Source organism: Ascaphus truei, chromosome 11, assembly GCF_040206685.1.
Source record: "Ascaphus truei isolate aAscTru1 chromosome 11, aAscTru1.hap1, whole genome shotgun sequence".
Lineage (NCBI taxonomy): Eukaryota > Metazoa > Chordata > Amphibia > Anura > Ascaphidae > Ascaphus > Ascaphus truei.
Window position 1 is genome coordinate 59580090 of NC_134493.1, and position 20822 is coordinate 59600911.

At 49.7% G+C, this 20822-nt stretch overlaps 2 protein-coding genes across 3 annotated transcripts in view; one reads left to right on the top strand and one right to left on the bottom strand.

Annotated features, from left to right (window-relative positions):
* Nucleotides 1-3861: 3861 nt before the first annotated feature.
* On the bottom strand, nucleotides 3862-6647 carry LOC142462898 (putative G-protein coupled receptor 150). The gene has a single exon (XM_075565113.1). It carries the CDS (start codon nucleotides 6645-6647, stop codon nucleotides 5448-5450), a length of 1200 nt encoding a protein of 399 aa, XP_075421228.1. The 3' UTR covers nucleotides 3862-5447.
* A 559-nt stretch (nucleotides 6648-7206) lies between these two features.
* Nucleotides 7207-20822, top strand: part of LOC142463627 (uncharacterized) — a 34675-nt gene continuing 21059 nt past the window's right edge. For both annotated transcript variants that reach the window (XM_075566591.1, XM_075566593.1), the window contains exon 1: nucleotides 7207-7547. The gene's annotated coding sequence lies outside the window, so the exon portion shown is untranslated. The remainder of the gene's footprint in view (nucleotides 7548-20822) is intronic.

The following is a 20822-nucleotide window of genomic DNA, read 5'->3' on the forward strand; positions in this document are numbered from 1 at the left end:
AGCACACCTCTTTATTTTACATAAGAGTTGGAGAAGAGGTCAGCCGCTTGTCCTCCCATTTCAAGTAGCAGTCCTGGGGCAGGTCGGCGGGTCGCAGCGCTTGCGTCCGCCCGTATTACTTTCAAGAGTTTTGAAGCGCTGAAGTGTGTGTGTGTGTGTGTGTCCTGCTGACTGTAGCGGCGCCGGGGAGGGGTGAAAGCGTGGGAGACACGGGGAGAGGAGGAGGTGCGCGCGGGTCACGATGACTTGGAGGCTGATGTTCGGGGAGGAAGAGGCGGAGCCTCCGGGACCGGCGGGTAAGAGAGCAGGAGGTGTGTGTGTGTGTGTGTGTCATCACTCCGCCGTCACTCCGCCTCAGGCCAATGAGAGGTGCGGGGGCGGGCGGCCCAAGGGACCAATGAGATTTCCCCTAGGGACACAGGAAGATGCAGACAGGCATACAGTGCTTTCACTAATATATAATAAGATTTACCAAGTTACAGATGTCCTGTTTGGGTCAGTTTGATCAAAATGTTGGCTAGAGCTTTAAGAATTGCTGATCTCCTTATATACAGTACACTGTAGGTGCTTGTTCACTGCATTGAACAATCTTTATTTCTTTACTGGAGATGGAGGTATTGGACAGATTTTTTGAAGTGAAACTTCTTTAGTGGCACCTATTCTGATGGGGCAAAACGGGAGAGATGGTGGGCGAAATGTGAAACGGAAGTGACGTCACGGCTCCCCCTCCCCTCACACATCTGCTGTGACATCCGGCAGCGGCGATAGCCGCCGGCGCCACTCCTAACGGCCACCATTCTCCCCATATGTCCGCTGCAATGGCGCGCATGCACATTACTAATGGCGATGACTACGGACTTATGCGCATGCGCAGAAGCGGCTGGCAGCGGCGCCGTTCCCCCAAATTTAATGGCCACCGGCACTACTAACACTCCCCCACACCGGACGCCACGGCTCGGAGACCTGGTGCCGGACTGCAGCCCGAGGAGATACAGGTGCCAGACCGCAGCCCGAGGAGATACCGGTGCCGGTACTTATCAGTGGGAGCAGGGAATGCCGCGCGTGGGAGGAGGCGCTTGTTTCCACACCGGTGACTGGAGGACCGGGCGCTTTGGTGGTGGGGTGGGAGGAGTCACGCAGTGTAGGAGAGGAGCAGGGATAGAGTGGTAGGTAAAGCAGGCTGATGGAGTGATACAGGGGGAGTGAGGAGAGAGAGGTGCAGGATGATAGGGAGGGGGGGAGGTACAGAGGTAGAAGACCAGACAGTACCTGACATGGAGAGCAGGGCAGTGAGTGCCGGGCCGAGCAGCCAGCAGAGGCCGTGGTACAGGTGAGCTGCAGCGGGAGCCCCCCGCATGGTGTCGGAGCTGAGAGGCTGTGCTGGGGTCGGTGTTGGTCTGTGGGTCTGTGCCCCTGTTCTGTAACTCACACTGACACACGGCGCTCTGTGCACCTCACCCAGCAGCAGAGCCTGCCCGCCTCACTGCTATTGGCTGAGATCTGCTCAGGAGCACAGACACCTGTCATTGATCTGCAGCCTGTGACATGGGGACACACACTGACACACACACACACACACACACACACACACACACACACACACACACACACTGAATGACACACCCACTGACTCACTGACACACACACACACAGTCTCACTGACACACATATTGACTGACACACACACTGACTGACACACACACTGACTGACACACACACTGACTGACACACACACTGACTGACACACACACACTGACTGACACACACACACTGACTGACACACACACACTGACTGACACACACACACTGACTGACACACACACACACACACACACACACTGACTGACTGACACACACACACACACACACACACTGACTGACACACACACTGAATGACACACACACACACACACACACTGACTGACACACACACACTGACTGACTGACTGACACACACTGACTTACACACACACTGACTGACACACACACGGACTGACACCCACACTGAATGACACACACACACACACACACACAGACAGACGCACACTGACAGACGCACACACACTGACAGACGCACACTGACAGACGCACACTGACAGACGCACACACACTGACAGACGCACACACACTGACAGACGCACACTGACAGACGCACACACACTGACAGACGCACACTGACAGACACACACAGACAGACACACACAGACAGACACACACAGACAGACGCACACACACTGACAGACGCACACTGACAGACGCACACTGACAGACGCACACACACTGACAGACGCACACTGACAGACACACACAGACAGACACACACAGACAGACGCACACTGACAGACGCACACACACTGACAGACGCACACTGACAGACGCACACTGACAGACGCACGCACACACACACACACACACACACTGACACACCACACACTGACTGACACGCACACTGACTGACACACACGCGCGCACACACACGGAATTACCAGTTACTATAAATATAGAAGTGCAAATAGCTAAAACACGTGTTCTAAGTCAAACTTCTTTGCGTTTGGCACTGAAATTGTATTTTTTATTAAATATATCATTCTTACAAATACAATTTCTGTGACAAAACAGTGACAAAAGACAAAGAAGTTTCACTTACTATGCGTGTGCACTCAGTACACACAGCTTTTTTTGTAAAGGAGTAATGTGGAAAATGATAATCCAATTACAAATATTGGATTTGTACTGTACTGTCTCTGTACGTTCTCCCTACCTACCAATTAGATTGTAAGCTCCTCGGAGCAGGGACTCCTCTTCCTTAATGTTACTCTTATGTCTGAAGCACTTATTCCCATGACCTGTTATTTATATCATTTGTTATTTATATGATTACAACATGTATTACTACTGTGAAGCGCTATGTATATTTATGGCGCTATATAAATAAAGACATACAATACAAATACCAGGGGACTGGGCTGAGGATCTTTGGAAGCAATAATCAAGTAAATTATCAATTGTCTGCAATGTATTATATGAGAGATGTGACAGTAACTGTGTTGGAATTGATTAAAATAAAAGCATTGATTAACGTATTGCCTTAGTAACATGAAATATCCCACAGTGCTATTGTTTCCCCATTCTGCGTGGAAAAGAAGTGATCTCAAGTGCTTGCTGCAAAATTGAAGCGCCAATATATACAATATTTTTTTTTTTCAAACGGTTTTTATTAGGCATATTCATTTATACATACATTGGGTTACGTTACATTCAATATATAGTTACATAGTTACATAGTAGATGAGGTTGAAAAAAGACTTCCGTCCATCAAGTTCAACCTATGCTAAATTTAGACAACAGATATTTTGGGGCCAATGCAGAAAGCGGCGAGAAGCCCTATCTCGCCAGTTTTTTGACAAATATGCCTACAGCAATTCAGTAAATGGCGAAAAACTGGCAAGATGAGGAAAATCCGCCGGTTTTTTTTGGCGTGAAAAAAATCTCGCCGCGCGGGTGGTGAGATGCAATATCTCGCCAATTTTAAAACCCGCTGTATTCTAGTAGCCCCGATCAGCATCTCGGCGCTGATCGCGGCTATAAAATTGAGAGATTTTCTCAAAATCGCTCCGCCAACAAGAAAGTGGTGCTGAGCGGTGAAAAGGGACATAGAAAAAAAATCTGTCCCTTTTCCTGGCTCGGATTGATGCAGGGGGGGCTCTTACACACTGCACCCATCCCTGCTAACCACAGTATATATATATACACACACACATATATACACACATACATATATATATATATATATATATATATATATATATACACACACATATATATATATATATATATATATAAAACTAAATAATACACCAGTAACCCCTTCAGTTTCATATATTTATTGGCATGCACAGCAATGACACTATAGGGCTCGCCATCTCTCTGCCGGATTCCTCTCACAGATATGCGCACTTTCCTGCATACAGCGAAGGGAATCCGCCAAAAACATGGAGAGTTTAAAGTATGGCGAATGGCCATTCTCGCAGTTCTCTGCATTGGCCCCTTTATCCTATATCTATACTTATTGATCCAGAGGAAGGCAAACAAAAAAACCCTATTAAGGGGAAAAGTTAATTCCTTCCTGACTCCAAGAATTGGCAATCGGATTAATCCCTGGATCAACATCCTTCCCATGTATACTTATTTGGTATATCCCTGTATACCTTTCCCATCTAACATATACAATATTAATGACATCACAGAAAAAACATATGCAAAGTAATGATTGGGATGTCCCAAACTATACACATTATGCTGAAGTGTGAATTCAGAAAAACATAATACAATTTACCCTTCACTTACAGGTACCACTTCATCAACACGCACAGAAAGATTGGAAACACAGGAGCCAGGGATCAAACAGTTCTGCTAACATTTAAACCAATATATATATATTTTTATTTTATGAGTTAAGGGTGGAGGAACAGTTTCATTCCAATTGCAGTAAGGCAATTGGGGTACTCCTTGTAAGCAATAATTAGTTGATTTGGACGGACTGACGAAACAAACAACACAGATGATATGAAGGAGAGATAGACAGAGGGAACATAGTGCCCCAAACTCACATTTCTTATTACCACCCTTCAAGAAATGGAATGTGCTTTATTTGTCTACTCATTGCAATGCCTAGGCAGGTCCAGATACTGTATGTCGCTAACCATGCAAAACTATTGACAGAGCAATTACATCCCCCAAACTGTACAACTGCACATAGAGATATGTATTATGGTCATGGACTTGCGCCTGGGAGATATGGACGTAATAGATTGTCCTGGTACCCATAATGAACCAAATGGAGGTTCATATATTTGGAATAATACATGGAACAAGATTGTGTTTGTAGTGTTACAGTATATTAACGGACACTGAACCCACTGAGTTTTTCTGACTTGGTATCGCACACCAAAGAGACATGGGAAAAATATGGTTAAGTAGCTTAAGTGGGAATAGTCCCATAACCCCAAATAGTACAATAAAATACAGAATTCAGGGTGCAGCGCACAGTTTTGTAGCTAGTACAATTACTACTAAAATGACTATATGTGGATATTTAGGAAAAAAAGGAAATATAAAAAAAGAACACTACACATACGGTATGTAAATGCACTTTCCTGAAATTAGCCCCTTTGGCACAATTCCTTTCTTTGCTTTTTTTTTTGCCTGTAGGTTTAGAACACACACAGACACACACAGACAGACACACACACACACACACACACACACATGAACTTGTTTAATTAGCTATTTGCTTGCAGTTTACCATCTCAGCATGTTATTTACACTATAACAAATGAACCCATATACCACTCTACCGAAAGCCTCGGGCTAGTTTCTGGGAAAGCTCAGTCTGTAGTTGTCCTGTGGAGGAGAGAGGGGCTTGGTTGGGTGTGCATTTCCTGCCTTCACACACAGCTCTCCTTCGGAGGGGACACTGATCTCCTTCTGCAGGCGCCCGAGTGGTTGCAGGTGCAGGTGCAGTAGCAGCAGACTGACCGATGTAAGAAAGCGGATGCCTCCAGCTGGGATATGGTGGCGATGCTGCTGGGCAGGTGCTGGGTTCGCGCACAGGAAGGAAAGAGTTCCCTGCGGAATGGGGTCTGTCTGTACCCCTGCAGGCAGCAGCAGCAGCAGCAGCAGCAGCAGCAGCAGCAGCAGCACATCTTGTTTTTTAATCTGCGGAGGTACACGCTGTTCGTTTTAAAGAACAGGTAGACATAGGGGTTCACTGCGCTGTTGGCAACCAGAAAGAGTCCCAGCATTGCCATAACTTTACAGTCCAGCGCGGTGACGGTACCAAACGCCACTTTCATCTCCACTATGAAATAAGGCAGCCTGCAAACTATGAAGAGGATGATGATAACACGCGTCATCTTCAGTGTCCTCAGCTTAGCCCTGGGGATGCAGGTATTTGTAGCTACGAGCCTCGGTGGTTTCTTGGACAGCTGGTTTAGCTGTGGATCATACCTGCCATGCTGGTGCTTGGGGCTTTTGGCTTTCTTTCCCTTCTTCCAGCTGTCCCAGAGGATGTGGCTGCAAGACAGAGTTAGGATGCAGAACGGTAAAAAGAAAACCGTAACTGAACTGTACATTATGTAGGCTTTTAAGTGCCACTTGGGCAGCTCACTGAATATATGTTGACACCTGCCCCCCTGACCAGTGTTACTGGCTTTGAAGACAAAAGCTTGAGGGGTGGAGAGGAGCAAGGCGAGGAGCCAGCCCGCCGCGGCTAGACAGCGGGTGGGCAGAGGTTTTCTCAAAGTTTTCATTATAACATGGTGCCTTTCCAGGCCAACAACTGCGATTATGTTTGAGGATGCCATGAGCCCCGAAATCTGCAGCACTTTGAAGAGCCTGCATGCCACATCCCCTGCCATCCACTCATCTTTCAGCAGCTCCCGGATCATCTGAGAGAATAAGCTCATGAGAGAAAAATAGAGGTCGGCAAGGGACAGGTGGGTGAAGAGGAAGTTTATCTTCTTCTTCTTCTTGTCTTTGCCGTTGTAGATGTTGTTCAGCACTATTGAGTTGCCCGCAAGTGCCATCGTGAAGATGAAGCTCATGGTGAGGAGACGCAGCTTGTCTGAAGTAAAGCTGGAGTTCATGGATCTGAATCCTGATGAGAGGTTGCTGTTAACCCCAGAGAAGTTACTGGCCGGGGTTAAGCCTCCACAGATAAGTAAATCACACATCTCATGCGAAGGTATCTTGTCTCTGCTCAATACAAATAATGCATCTAATATGTATGATGATTCTTGTCAGAGCTCCTGCTACAGCTGCTGCAAGGCTGGTCTGAACATTTTCAGCCCCCATCAGCAACACCACTCATTTATTATGAACAAGTCAAGGACCCATCATACGCCCACGCACTGTGAGGAATACTTTTAGATCTTGATTCAATGGATACAAATCGTGAAGTAAGTTTTAGATCTCCCTGTATAATACTATTGTATTAATTACTTTTTTTTTGTATCAATTTTTTTATTGGAATGGTTCATATCAGGTATACACACAGAAATGTCGTGAGCCCATGACATGTTATCACAATGCATTTTGCTAACGACCAATAACATATTTTCCCTTTTTCCTATTTGCATGTGCACAATGTTGGCGGGAAAGGTAACGCGCACTAGCACTGACACGTACCGGTGAGTGTGACCTGGGAGTGAACGGAATATTCCTCAAAGCCGCGTCCCGTAACACAGAGAGTAACACAGGCTCACGGAGGTGACTTTATCACTAGCTGCTCTTTACTCCACGTCTCACTGTGGCGGTTGGCGGGGGGTTTGCTAGCGCCTGGTTTATGCGCTGCGTATACTAGGCGTTTGCACGCACAAGTAATGGCAGTGCCTGCACTGCACGTATCCTTTCTGTACACACCGGGGGACGTCAGCGACCCTCCACCCCAGGACTCTTCTGCGGCGCGTTTCCTTACCGCTGGGTGACGTCACGCCCAATATGTCATGTGCTGGACCCGGAAGTGTAGCGGAGCAGCAGAGGGGCTGGTGAGTGTTGTGTAGCCACGTGATGCACAGGGACCGTGCTAACCTCAGAGTGAGGGAGAGTGAGGGAGAGTGAGGGAGAGTGAGGGAGAGTGAGGGAGAGTGAGGGAGAGTGAGGGAGAGGTGTACTGTATGTACGTGGCTGGCATGTACTCTGTAGTGTCACTATGTTGTGTCCTGAGGGTAACCTACCTCCTGTGTGCCATGTAATTGGGGGGGGCACATTCATGGTAACAACATTTAGTCTGTCACTGTGATGTATGTATAACTGATGGAAACTCTCCTGAGTGTCATACACACTCTTATCAGAGGAGTGCCAGCTAATGGTCACCCAACTCCTGTGTGTCATACATTAAGATTGAGAGGTTTGGGACTAAATAATAGCAGTATAATTGAAAATTCATGATTTTTAACTGTGAGGCTTCATTAAAAGCTTTGAGATTGATTATGCAAAAATGTTTGAGACTGATTTTAAATAAGTGAGCTCACAAAATCATTGAGAGTTGACTGATAGAGTGGGACGCAGTAAGGCACAAACCCAAAAACCTTGAGTGTCTAGTTAAAGTACTGAATCTTTTCTGTGGCAGCTTGATGGTGTTGACTGTGACTGTGACATGTTGTTGATAACCTAACTGTTTTTATTATTGTGTTATAATAGTAACCCCAGTCATACAGGTTGATGGATGTTTATTAATGCTAACCCAACCTATAAGTGTCCTACAGTCTGTCAGGATGTTGTATTCTGATGGTAACAGCAATACAGACTGTCACACATACTTATACCAATAACATGATCTGAAATCTGGCTCTTATTCAACCTGTCAGGGCGATGAGCCCCAGCACTAGCCCAATCCATTAGGTGCTTATTTGGTAAACTCAGAAGCAGTCAATTCGATTTTTGCGATTGGATTCAGGGATTATTTAATGAGCCCTTTGGGGAGAGATTCACGAAAGTTCATTGAGGGGTAATGCACCTGATCCGGCATTGGCTTGAATGGCTGGATCGTCTGTGATAACCCACAACAGACTTTAGTGTTCTGCAGTTTTAAGCAGATACATCCTAATTGTAACCCCAGCTCCTGAGTGTCAAGAAGTTTGCTGGGGCAATGTTTTCTGATAGGAACACAACCCCTGACTGCATGTTCTCAGCTCCCCTGCATTTACTGTATGTAATTATGTGTAAACAATCCAGTAATTACAGTTTCTCCACTCGGTATAGTAAGAAGCAAGTAAATGCACAGTTAACATTCTATTAACTTCCGTGCCTTCACATGTTAACACCCGGTAACTGCACTTCATCCTACTTCATACCGTAGATATGTAGAGACACACACACACACACACACACACACACACACACACACACACACACACACACACACACACACACACACACACACACACACACACACACACACACACACACACACACACACACACTATCACACACACACACACACACACACACATTATCACACACACACACACACACACACACACACACACACACACACACACACACACACACACACACACTTTGCCATTGCTTCTTCCAGCGCAGCTCCACCCGGCACTCACTGAGTTACTTTAAAGCGGAGCTCAGTGTTTGAGTCGCGCCAGGACTTACTTCTCGCCTAATCGCGGCTCTCCTTAGATATCCCAAATCCAGCACCCCTGGAAATGACGCGCGACCACCCCCCCCCCCCACCCAACCCCCCGGTGCCGCTACAGTCAGCGGGGGAGCGGAGCGAGCGCCCGGGATACAGCGGGGGAGCCGCCACAACACGCTGCCTCCCGCCTCAGATCCACGTGGGAGCGGCCGGACGGGTGAGGGAGCGGCCTTCACCTCCCCTCACCCACCCCTCACCACCCTTCACCACCCTTCACCACCCTTCACCTCCCCTCACCACCCTTCACCTCCCCTCACCACCCCTCACCACCCTTCACCTCCCCTCACCACCCTTCACCTCCCCTATGCCAGCCATGTCAGTAAAACTTCTTAACACCTTCAGCGATCTTTACAGGAATACCCAGAAATAACCATTATTACATTGCTTTCACTTCGAGTTGGAACTCTTCTATAATAGAGTAATTATTAACTTATAGTCATCATTGTGTCATTTTAAAAATATTTAAACAATGAGTAGGTGAGATTTGAAGTTGTTTTTGTTCTTTGTACACTATTTATTGCTACAGTAGGTATTTGGAGATCCAATATCACTTTACAATGATTGACCCGCTGAATTCCACCTCTTGTACACCGCATTGTGACTTTTTTTTTTTTTTTTAGGGTTTTTTACTGATCACAAGTCCAAGGTTAAACGTAACCAGGGGTCCAATATATCCATATACCATGTATGCAAGCTGCTGGGAGCTGTCCGAGTACTACTGTCACTGCACATGTAAGCTACACGTCAGCCACATTACTGCAATGGGAAGGTGATATTGTCAAAATCAGGACAGATTTCACTACAGTGCAAGGCAACTCAGGTTTTTCAACAATAATCTACCCATTACAAGTGATGGGCTATTTTCCCCACAGCAATGTCACATACTGAGCAAGGTGTCTTCTGGAGGACCTACCGCTCTGCATTGGAAGTGTAGAGAGGCTCTGAAACAGAAACCGGTCCCTTGTGTGAGAAGCAGCGAGGGGCTTTGGAAGAAAAGGCATACAACTTCCCGGTGACATATTGTGTGACAGACACATGTAGACAAATAAAGGGACACAGACACAACATCTTACCGCTGTTTAACACAGGAAGGACGAGGCACAACCGATTGACAGCTCTCGGTAAAACAGCGAGGCACAAAAAGAAAACCCATCATGAAGTAATTGCAAGCAACATATTACAGATCCAGATCCAACAGCAGTTCAATATTAATTGACTGTAATAACGACGATACAACAGCAGTTTGATGCACTTCCAGACTTGAAGGGGGCAGCAGCAGCATGAGGAGGATGCAGTGAGAATTTTTTTTTCAACAGCAGGATGCCGAGAGGGGGAGAGGGGGAGAGGGGGAGACACAGAGAGAGACAGAGACACAGAGAGAGACACAGAGAGAGACACAGAGAGAGACACAGAGAGAGACACAGAGAGAGACACAGAGAGAGACACAGAGAGAGATAGAGAGACACAGAGAGAAAGAGAGACACAGAGAGAAAGAGAGAGACACACAGAGAGAGACACAGAGAGAAAGAGAGAGACACATCGAGAGAGAGAGAGAGAGAGAGAGACGGACGGAGACGGAGAAACGGTCTGGTGGGGGGTGGGTGTGAAAAACGGTCTGGTGGGGGGTGGGTGTGAAAAACGGGCTGGTGGGGGGTGGGTGTGAAAAACGGGCTGGTGGGGGGTGGGTGTGAAAAACGGGCTGGTGCAGAGATGGGGGGGTAGGCTGCTGACATGTGAGGGGGGGGGGTGGGCTGCTGACATGTGAGGGGGGGTGGGCTGCTGACATGTGAGGGGGGGTGGGCTGCTGACATGTGAGGGGGGGTGGGCTGCTGACATGTGAGGGGGGTGGGCTGCTGACATGTGAGGGGGTGTGGGCTGCTGACATGTGAGGGGGTGTGGGCTGCTGACATGTGAGGCGGGTGGGCTGCTGAGATGTGAGGGGGGGTGGGCTGCTGAGATGTGAGGGGGGGTGGGCTGTTGGCATGTGAGGGGGGGGTGGGCTGCTGCCATGTGAGGGGGGGTGGGCTGCTGCCATGTGAGGTGCAGGGGGGGAAGTGATGTGAGGTGCAGGGGGGAGAGAGTGATGTGAGTTGCAGGGGGAGGGTATGATGGGAGTTGCAGGGGGGGAGAGAGTGTCATATTGAGGGGAGGGGGAGAGTGTCATTTAGGGGAGGGGGAGAGTGTCATTTAGGGGAGGGGGAGAGGGTCATATTGAAGAGAGGGAGAGAGAGAGTGTCATATTGAGGAGAGGGGGAGAGAGTGTCATATTGAGGGGAGGGGGAGAGAGTGTCATATTGAGGGGAGGGGGAGAGTGTCATATTGAGGGGAGGGGGAGAGTGTGTCATATTCTTGAGGGGAGGGGGAGAGTGTGTCATATTGACGGGAGGGGGAGAGTGTGTCATATTGAGGGGAGGGGAGAGTGTGTCATATTGAGGGGAGGGGGAGAGAGTCATATTGAGAGGAGGGGGAGAGAGTCATATTGAGAGGAGGGGGAGAGGGTGTGATTTAGGGGAGGGGGACAGTGTGTCATGAGGGGAGGGGGAGAGTGTGTCATATTGAGGGGAGGGGGAGAGTGTCATATTGAGGGGAGGGGGAGAATGTGTCATATTGAGGGGAGGGGGAGAGAGTGTCATATTGAGGGGAGGGGGAGAGTGTGTCATATTGAGGGGAGGGGGAGAGTGTGTCATATTGAGGGGAGGGGGAGAGTGTGTCATATTGAGGGGAGGGGGAGAGTATGTCATATTGAGGGGAGGGGAGAGTGTGTCATATTGAGGGGAGGGGGAGAGAGTCATATTGAGAGGAGGGGGAGAGAGTCATATTGAGAGGAGGGGGAGAGGGTGTGATTTAGGGGAGGGGGACAGTGTGTCATGAGGGGAGGGGGAGAGTGTGTCATATTGAGGGGAGGGGGAGAGTGTCATATTGAGGGGAGGGGGAGAGTGTCATATTGAGGGGAGGGGGAGAGTGTCATATTGAGGGGAGGGGGAGAGTGTCATATTGAGGGGAGGGGGAGAGTGTGTCATCTTGAGGGGAGGGGGAGAGTGTGTCATCTTGAGGAGGGGGAGAGTGGTCATATTGAGGGGAGGGGGGAGAGTGTCATATTGAGGGGAGGGGAGAGTGTGTCATATTGAGGGGAGGGGAGAGTGTGTCATTGAGGGGAGGGGGAGAGTGTGTCATCTTGAGGGGAGGGGGAGAGTGTGTCATATTGAGGGGAGGTGGAGAGCATGTCATTTAGGGGAGTGGGAGAGTGTCATATTGAGGGAGAGGGTGTCATATTGAGGGGAGGGAGAGAGTGTCAAATTGAGGGGAGGGGGAGAGAGTCATATTGAGGAGAGGGGGAGAGAGTGTCAAATTGAGGGGAGGGGGAGAGAGTGTCTTATTGAGGGGAGGGGGAGAGTGTCATTGAGGGGAGGGAGAGAGTGTGTCATATTGAGGGGAGGGGGAGAGCGTGTCATTTAGGGGAGGGGGAGAGTGTCATATTGAGGGGAGGGAGAGAGTGTCATATTGAGGGGAGAGAGAGAGTGTCATATTGAGGGGAGGGAGAGAGTGTCATATTGAGGGGAGGGGGAGAGAGTGTCATATTAAGGGGAGGGGGGAAGTGTCATTTTGAGGGGAGCGGGAGAATGTCATATTAAGGGGATTGGGAGAGAGTGTCATATTGAGGGGAGGGGGAAAGAGTGTCATATTTAGAGGAGGGGGAGAGAGTGTCATATTGAGGAGAGGGGAAGAGCTTGTCATTTAGAGGAGGGGGAGAGTGTCATATTGAGGGGAGGGAGAGAGTTTCATATTGAGGGGAGGGAGAGAGAGTGTTATATTGAGGGGAGGGAGAAAGAGTGTCATATTGAGGGGAGAGAGAGTGTCATATTGAGGGGAGGGAGAGAGTGTCATATTGAGGGGAGGGGGAGAGAGTGTCATATTGAGGGGAGGGGGAGAGTGTCAAATTGAGGGGAGGGGGAGAGTGTGTCATATTGAGGGGAGGGGGAGAGTGTCATATTGAGGGGATGGGGAGAGTGTCATATTGAGGGGAGGGGGAGAGGGTGTCATATTGAGGGGAGGGGGAGAGTGTCATATTGAGGGGAGGGGGAGAGAGTCATATTGAGAGGACGGGGCGAGGGTGTGATTTAGGGGAGGGGGAGAGAGTGTTATATTGAGGGAAGAGAGACATGGGGGTATGCTGACTTGTGGGTGGGGGGGCTGCTGACATGGAATGGGCTGGGGGGATGTGGAGGGGGTATTGTGTGTTTGATGTGGAGGGGGGTATTGTGTGGGTGAGGGGGAGAGATGGGGGTATGAGAGATAGATGGGGAGTATCGTAAAGGTTGATAGTGAGGGGTTCTGGGGGAGATATGAGGATGATGATGAGAGGTGCTGGAGGAGAGATGATGATGATTATTTAACCCGTGCGGCCAATTTTTTTTCCTTGGAGCAGTTCGGCCCTTCTCACTTTACGAGTTGGGCAGGCCTGCTCTACAGCCTGAAAATTCAAATTCAACAGTAGAAAAATTACTACATAAAAAAAATTCTACAATTGTTTTGAAATATGAATGAATGTGTTAAATGTGTAATTCATTCATCTCCTATGCCTTACTATGGATGTTTATATTAAGGTTTATTATTGTGGGGATGTAATGATTTATGTTTTATTTTTTTGTTTTTCATGTGGAGGAGTTGCTATTGTAAACATCATTTTTAATTGAGTTTGTCAGTGTATAGTGAGTTTCTATGCAATGCTTTGGTTGTGCTCCAGCTCTACCACACTATCCTAGATATTGGGTGCTCATTAGTGTATTTATCTTGGCGCATGCGCAGAACCACAGGTGCTGTGGTTTAATCGACGCATGCGCAATAACCATTAGATGTGGGTACATTGAGAATAATGTGTTGGGAGCAAAGCAAATCGCTGCTTGTGGCTCAGAACCATTAATGGCGCCATAGGGGAGGTGCATGTGCGCAGGTGTGCATGCATGCATGGGCATGCGTGCGCCCGCTATGACTGCATGCGCTGACCCATTTTTGGCGCAAAATTTGGTTTGGAGCACTATATTTAAAGTGATTGGGCTAAACAACTCCATACTCCTTGATAAAGCACATTAGTGTGCGAAACGCGTAGTAGGTCCTACACCTCCTTTGGGTGATGCTTTATTGTTAATACATTTTCATTTTTTTACAACCTGGCTCCCTTGGCAGTGTGCTGCTAATTTTTTTGTATCTATTTGGTTACATCTACCAGTGGATGGACACGCCACAACTACACATATTGAGACTCTTGGAGAGGGTAAGATTTTCGATTCATTATTCATTTAAGAAGAATCTTATTACAGTCAACTGTGAGTGAATATTGTTATTTTTTATTACCTCCAATGAGGTCACAGCAAGGTCAATCTTCATTCTTGCTTGTCACCTTCAGGAGGGTGCATTATTGGTTTTCATTGAACATTCACTGAATACTCACATACCACTATACCCACTCCATGCAAGAGTTTATTCAAAGGTTGTATTTATTGATACTTTTCATTACATTCTGGAACTATTGGAGCATCCATTTCTGTCATATTCCAAATAATAAGGAGCCTGCATAGATATACTGTACACCCTAACAGCCTTTAGCACCTTCTGCTTTGAGAGTAAGGCTCGTTATATACTGTGACCGTGCGCGCGCGCCTCTGTGAAGGCGCGTGCATGTGCCGCACACTTTTTGTGTGTATACTGTGCGCGAGTGAGGTACTGTATGTGTGTGAATGTATGTGTGTGTTTTTAAATAAGTTTTGAAATAAATAAATAAATAATGAATAATGTAATAATTTTTTTAATAACATTGTACATACACACACACACACACACACACACACACACACATACATTTCAGCTGCGGTAGCGGCGCAAATTCTTTATTTTCTCCATCTTCCCCCGTCGGGCGGTTCCACGCTCCCTGCCGTGCGTGCGCGCGGCACCATTATAGAATAGCTGACTAACCTCAGCCAACTAAAAAAGCCACGCGCGCGCATGGCGTAGCGCGCACACGCAGTATAGAACCGGCCTAATAGAGAACAGTGGATTCAGATACTAAATCACCATCCTAAAAGGAACAGTACAATGATCTGTAACTAAGTAGCTAACACTACTGTAATTCCAATCCTCACAATGTAGCCATCTCAAGCGTCTGCCTGTGTAAGGTACAGTAGTAGCTACTTAACTATCAGTAGCCTCCCTCTCCCTCGTTTTCTCAACTAAGGCTAAGATTATAGTGCCTGTGATGGCGCTCGCGCGCACAACAAACAAAAATTGTATAACCCCTATGAAGCCACCCTAGTGTGAGCACGACGGAGCACGATGGTCCGACCGCATATTGAAAAGACAAACAATTTTGTCTTTCCGAGTGAGGTCGCGTGATGTCCGCGTTACGTGAGTGGCTTAGTCCATGAGGGCAAACCAGCTTCATGACGCATCCGCCACGCCTCCCCTTCACCTCCCCAATCGCCTGCCCACGATGCAATGCGCGGATACGTGCCAGCGAGGACTATGATCCCAGCCACAGCATGTGCATCGCAATTATGACGTCAATAAGCGGACTTCTTGGGAGAGGCAGGCAGCTGATATTTATGTAGCAATTATGCTGCACTGGTCCCTTTTTCATGAACACTGTGGTGCTGATTCACTAAGCTCCGATTATTTGCGCTGAAATGGGAAAAATTTGCTCGGGCGCAAAAGGGTGAAGCCAAATGCGCTATTCACTAAGGCTGCTCGGCGCGTTTTCGGCCTGCCTTGCCAAAAAGTGCCATATCGCGCGAGCACCTTCTTTCCCCCTGCTATCGCGCTTAAAGTTATAAAGCACGATAACTGATATAAATAAAGCAGCCTGTAAGAACTGCATGGAGTCGCTGCATCTCAATGCACGGCTCTTACAGGCGATCGTGCTGTGCAAATATTATTTTTAATAATAGCGTACATGTGCAGGGGGTCTCCTGAGCTGAACCGCATTGGTTTCAGCCTCGGGGAACCCCTACTTCATGAGATACAGGCCCAGTTATGGGGTGCCGGTATCCCTGCAGAATTTAAATGTCCCGGGCACGTGACACGGGAGCTTTACAAGTTCAGGGGATACCGGCACCCATAACGGGCGTGGACTCTATAAAGATGGCGGCAACACTGGCATCCGATGCCTCATACCGGGGCCTGTAACTCGGGAAGCAGGGGGTCCCTGAGCCACAAATCAATGCGGTTCAGCTCAGGTGACCCCCTGCTCCCGCACACTATTAATAAAAATACATTAAAGCAGCTTCATTACCTTAGCAGCTATCTGCTAAGGCAATGAAGGGGTTAAGGCACAATAGCATGTTTATTGGGGACAATTGCCCCCAATAAACATTGCAATATACAACACACCCACCCCCTGTGCCCCCAACAACCCTATACCCCCCTAACATACATCAAGGTGTCCAGTGGTCCTTGAGTGGTCTCCACTGGTGTCTGGGGGCATGCAGGTGGCACCCGTGTGTGTCCGGGGGTCCCACGGGTGTCCGGGGTCCTCCTGTGCCATTAGATTGTATTTTTTATTGTATTCTTGCTGTCAACAGTGGACAAGGACGGTGATGAGGATGGCCTTCATCATGTCAGGCTGGCAGGGGTAAGTGCAAGTTTTATTTACTTTATTTCTGCTTGTTAATGTTTTATTTTAAATGGGCAAATGCATTATTATCCATATCTGGATAATAGTAATTTTGCCTATTACTGTAATGTATGTATTGGGGGGGGGGAGGATGTATTTATTTGAATATATGCATTTTTTTTTCAGGCACAGGATTGGTACCCCAGGCCAGGGGGAACCCGGAGACCCGCGGGGACCCCCGGTCACCTGCGGGAACCACCTGAGAACCCCTAGACATCTGCAGGACCACCCGAGGGCCCCAGACACCCGCGGGGACCACCCGATGGCCCCCGCCGGCCTCTGGTATTCCTGTGCATAAAAACAAAAAAATGCTTTTATGTGTGTTAGGGGGGTATAGGGGTTTTGAGGGCACAGGGGGTGGGTTGTGTATTGGTGGGTAGTACATATTGCAATGTTTATTGGGAGTAATTGCCCCCAATAAACCTGCTATTGTGCCTTAACACCCTCATTGCCTTAACATCTATCCGCTTAGGTAATGAAGCTGCTTTAATGTAAATGTTATTAATATTGTGCGGGAGCAGGGGGTCACCTGAGCTGAACCGCATTGATTTCTGCCTCAGGGACCCCCTGCTTCCTCTATTCTCTCCTTCCCCCCTTCCTCTATTCTTTCCTCCCCCCTTCCCTCTATTCTCTTCTCCCCCTTCCCTCTATTCTCTCCTCCCCCCTTCCCTCTATTCTCTCCTCCCAAGCTAACCTCTATTCTCTCCTCCCCCTTCCCTCTATTCTCTCCTCCCCCCCCTTCCCTCTATTCTCTCCTCCCCCCCTTCCCTCTATTCTCTCCTCCCCCCTTCCCTCTATTCTCTCCTCCTCCCCCCCCTTCCCTCTATTCTCTCCTCCCCCCTTCCCTCTATTCTCTCCTCCCCCCCTTCCTCTATTTTCTCCTCCTCCCACCCCTTCCCTCTATTCTCTCCCCCTCCCCCCCTTCCCTCTATTCTCTCCCCCCTTCCCTCTATTCTCTCCTCCCCCCCTTCCCTCTATTCTCTCCTCCCCCCTTCCCTCTATTCTCTCCTCCTCTCCCCCCTTCCTTCTATTCTCTTCTCCCCCCTCCTTCCCTCTATTCTCTCCCCCCCCCTTCCCTCTATTCTCTCCCCCCCCTTCCTCTATTCTCTCCTCCTCCCCACCCTTCCCTCTATTCTCTCCTCCCCCCCCTTCCTCTATTCTCTCCTCCCCCCCTCTATTCTCTCCTCCCCCCTCCCTCTATTCTCTCCTCCCCCTTCCCTCTATTCTCTCCTCCCCCTCCTCTATTCTCACCTCCCCCCCTTCCCTCTATTCTCACCTCCCCCCTTCCCTCTATTCTCTCCCCCCTTCCCTCTATTCTCTCCTCCTCCCCCCCTCTTCCTCTATTCTCTTCTCCTCTCCCCCCCTTCCCTCTATTCTCTCCTCCCCTTCCCTCTATTCTCTCCTCCCTTCCTCTATTCTCTCCTCCCCCCTCCTCTATTCTCTCCTCCCCTCCCTCTATTCTCTCCTCCCCCTCCCTCTATTCTCTCCTCCCCCCCTCCCTCTATTCTCTCCTCCCCCCCCTTCCCTCTATTCTCCTCTCCCCCCCTTCCCTCTATTCTCTCCTCCCCCCTTCCCTCTATTCTCTCCTCCTCCCCCCTTCCCTCTGTTCTCTTCTCCTCCCCCCCTCCTTCCCTCTATTCTCTTCTCCTCCCCCCTCCTTCCTCTATTCTCTCCCCCCCCCATTCCTCTATTCTCTCCTCCTCCCCCCTTCCCTCTATTCTCTCCTCCTCCCCACCCTTCCCTCTATTCTCTCCTCCACCCCACCCCTTCCCTCTATTCTCTCCTCCCCCCCTCTATTCTCTCCTTCCCCCCCCCTCTATTCTCTCCTTCCCCCTCCCTCTATTCTCTCCTCCCCCCTTCCTCTATTCTCTCCTCCTCCGCCCTTCCCTCTATTCTCTTCTCCTCCCCCCTCTCCTTCCCTCTATTCTCTCCCCCCCCTTCCCTCTATTCTCTCCCCCCCTTCCCTCTATGCTCTCCCCCCTTCCCTCTATTCTCTCCCCCCTTCCCTCTATTCTCTCCTCCTCCCCCCTCTTCCTCTATTCTCTTCTCCTCTCCCCCCTTCCCTATTCTCTCCTCCCCTTCCCTCTATTCTCTCCTCCCCCCTCCCTCTATTCTCTCTCCCCTCCTCTATTCTCCTCCCCCCTCCTCTATCCTCTCCTCCCCCTCCCTCTATTCTCGTCCTCCCCCCCATTCCCTCTATTCTCTCGTCCTCCCCCCCTTCCCTCTATTCTCTTCTCCTCTCCCCCCTTCCCTCTATTCTCTCCTCCCCTTCCCTCTATTCTCTCCTCCCCCCTCCCTCTATTCTCTCCTCCCCCCTCCCTCTATTCTCTCCTCCCCCCTCCCTCTATTCTCTCCTCCCCCCTTCCCTCTATTCTCTTCTCCTCCCCCCCTTCCTCTATTCTCTCCTCCCCCCCTTCCCTCTATTCTCTCCTCCCCCCTTCCCTCTATTCTCTCCTCCCCCCTTCCCTCTGTTCTCTTCTCCTCCCCCCTCCTTCCCTCTATTCTCTTCTCCTCCCCCCCTCCTTCCTCTATTCTCTCCCCCCCCCATTCCCTCTATTCTCTCCTCCTCCCCACCTTCCCTCTATTCTTTCCTCCTCCCCACCCTTCCCTCTATTCTCTCCTCCTCCCACCCCTTCCCTCTATTCTCTCCCCCCCCTCTATTCTCTCCTTCCCCCCCTCTATTCTCTCCTTCCCCCCTCCCTCTATTCTCCTCCTCCCCCTTCCCTCTATTCTCTCCTCCTCCCCGTTCCCTCTATTCTCTTCTCCTCCCCCTCTCCTTCCCTCTATTCTCTCCCCCCCCTTCCCTCTATTCTCTCCCCCCTTCCTCTATCTCTCCTCCTCCCCCCCTTCCCTCTATTCTCTCCTCCCCCCTCTATTCTCTCCTCCCCCTTCCCTCTATTCTCTCCTCCCCCCCTTCCTCTATTCTCTCCTCCCCCCTCCCTCTATTCTCTCCTCCCCCCCTCCTCTATTCTCTCCCCCCCCTCCCTCTATTCTCTCCTCCCCCCTCCCTCTATTCTCTCCTTCCCCTCCCTCTATTCTCTACTCCCCCCCCTTCCCTCTATCCTCTCCTCCCCCTTTCCCTCTATCCTCTCCTCCCCCTTCCTCTATTCTCTCCCCCCCTTCCCTCTATTCTCTCCTCCCCCCTTCCCTCTATTCTCTCCTCCCCCTCCCTCTATTCTCACCTCCCCCCTTCCCTCTATTTTCTCCCCCCTTCCTCTATTCTCTCCCCCCCTTCCCTCTATTCTCTCCTCCTCCCCCCCTCTTCCCTCTATTCTCTTCTCCTCTCCCCCCTTCCCTCTATTCTCTCCCCCTTCCCTCTATTCTCTCCTCCCCTTCCCTCTATTCTCTCCTCCCCCCCTCCCTCTATTCTCTCCTCCCCCTCCCTCTATTCTCTCCTCCCCCTCCCTCTATTCTCTCCTCCCCCCTCCTCTATTCTCTCCTCCACCCCTCCCTCTATTCTCTCCTCCCCCCTTCCCTCTATTCTCTCCTCCCCCTTCCTCTATTCTCTCCTCCCCCCTTCCCTCTATTCTCTCCTCCCCCCCTTCCCTCTGTTCTCTCCTCCCCCCTCTTCCCTCTATTCTCTTCTCCTCCCCCCTCTCCCTCTATTCTCTCCCCCCCCTTCCCTCTATTCTCTCCCCCTTCCCTCTATTCTCTCCTCCCCCCCCCTTCCCTCTATTCTCTCCTCCCCCCTCTATTCTCTCCTCCCCCTTCCCTCTATTCTCTCCTCCCCCCCTTCCCTCTATTCTCTCCCCCCCTCCCTCTATTCTCTCCTCCCCCCTCCCTCTATTCTCTCCTCCCCCCTCCCTCTATTCTCTCCTCCCCCTCCCTCTATTCTCTCCTCCCCCCTCCCTCTATTCTCTACTCCCCCCCCTTCCCTCTATCCTCTCTCCCCCTTCCCTCTATCCTCTCCTCCCCCCTTCCTCTATTCTCTCCCCCCTTCCCTCT

Coding starts and splice junctions, on each gene's coding strand:
- LOC142462898 (XM_075565113.1), bottom strand. CDS start 6,647: ATGAACTCCAGCTTTACTTCAGACAAGCTGCGTCTCCTCACCATGAGC.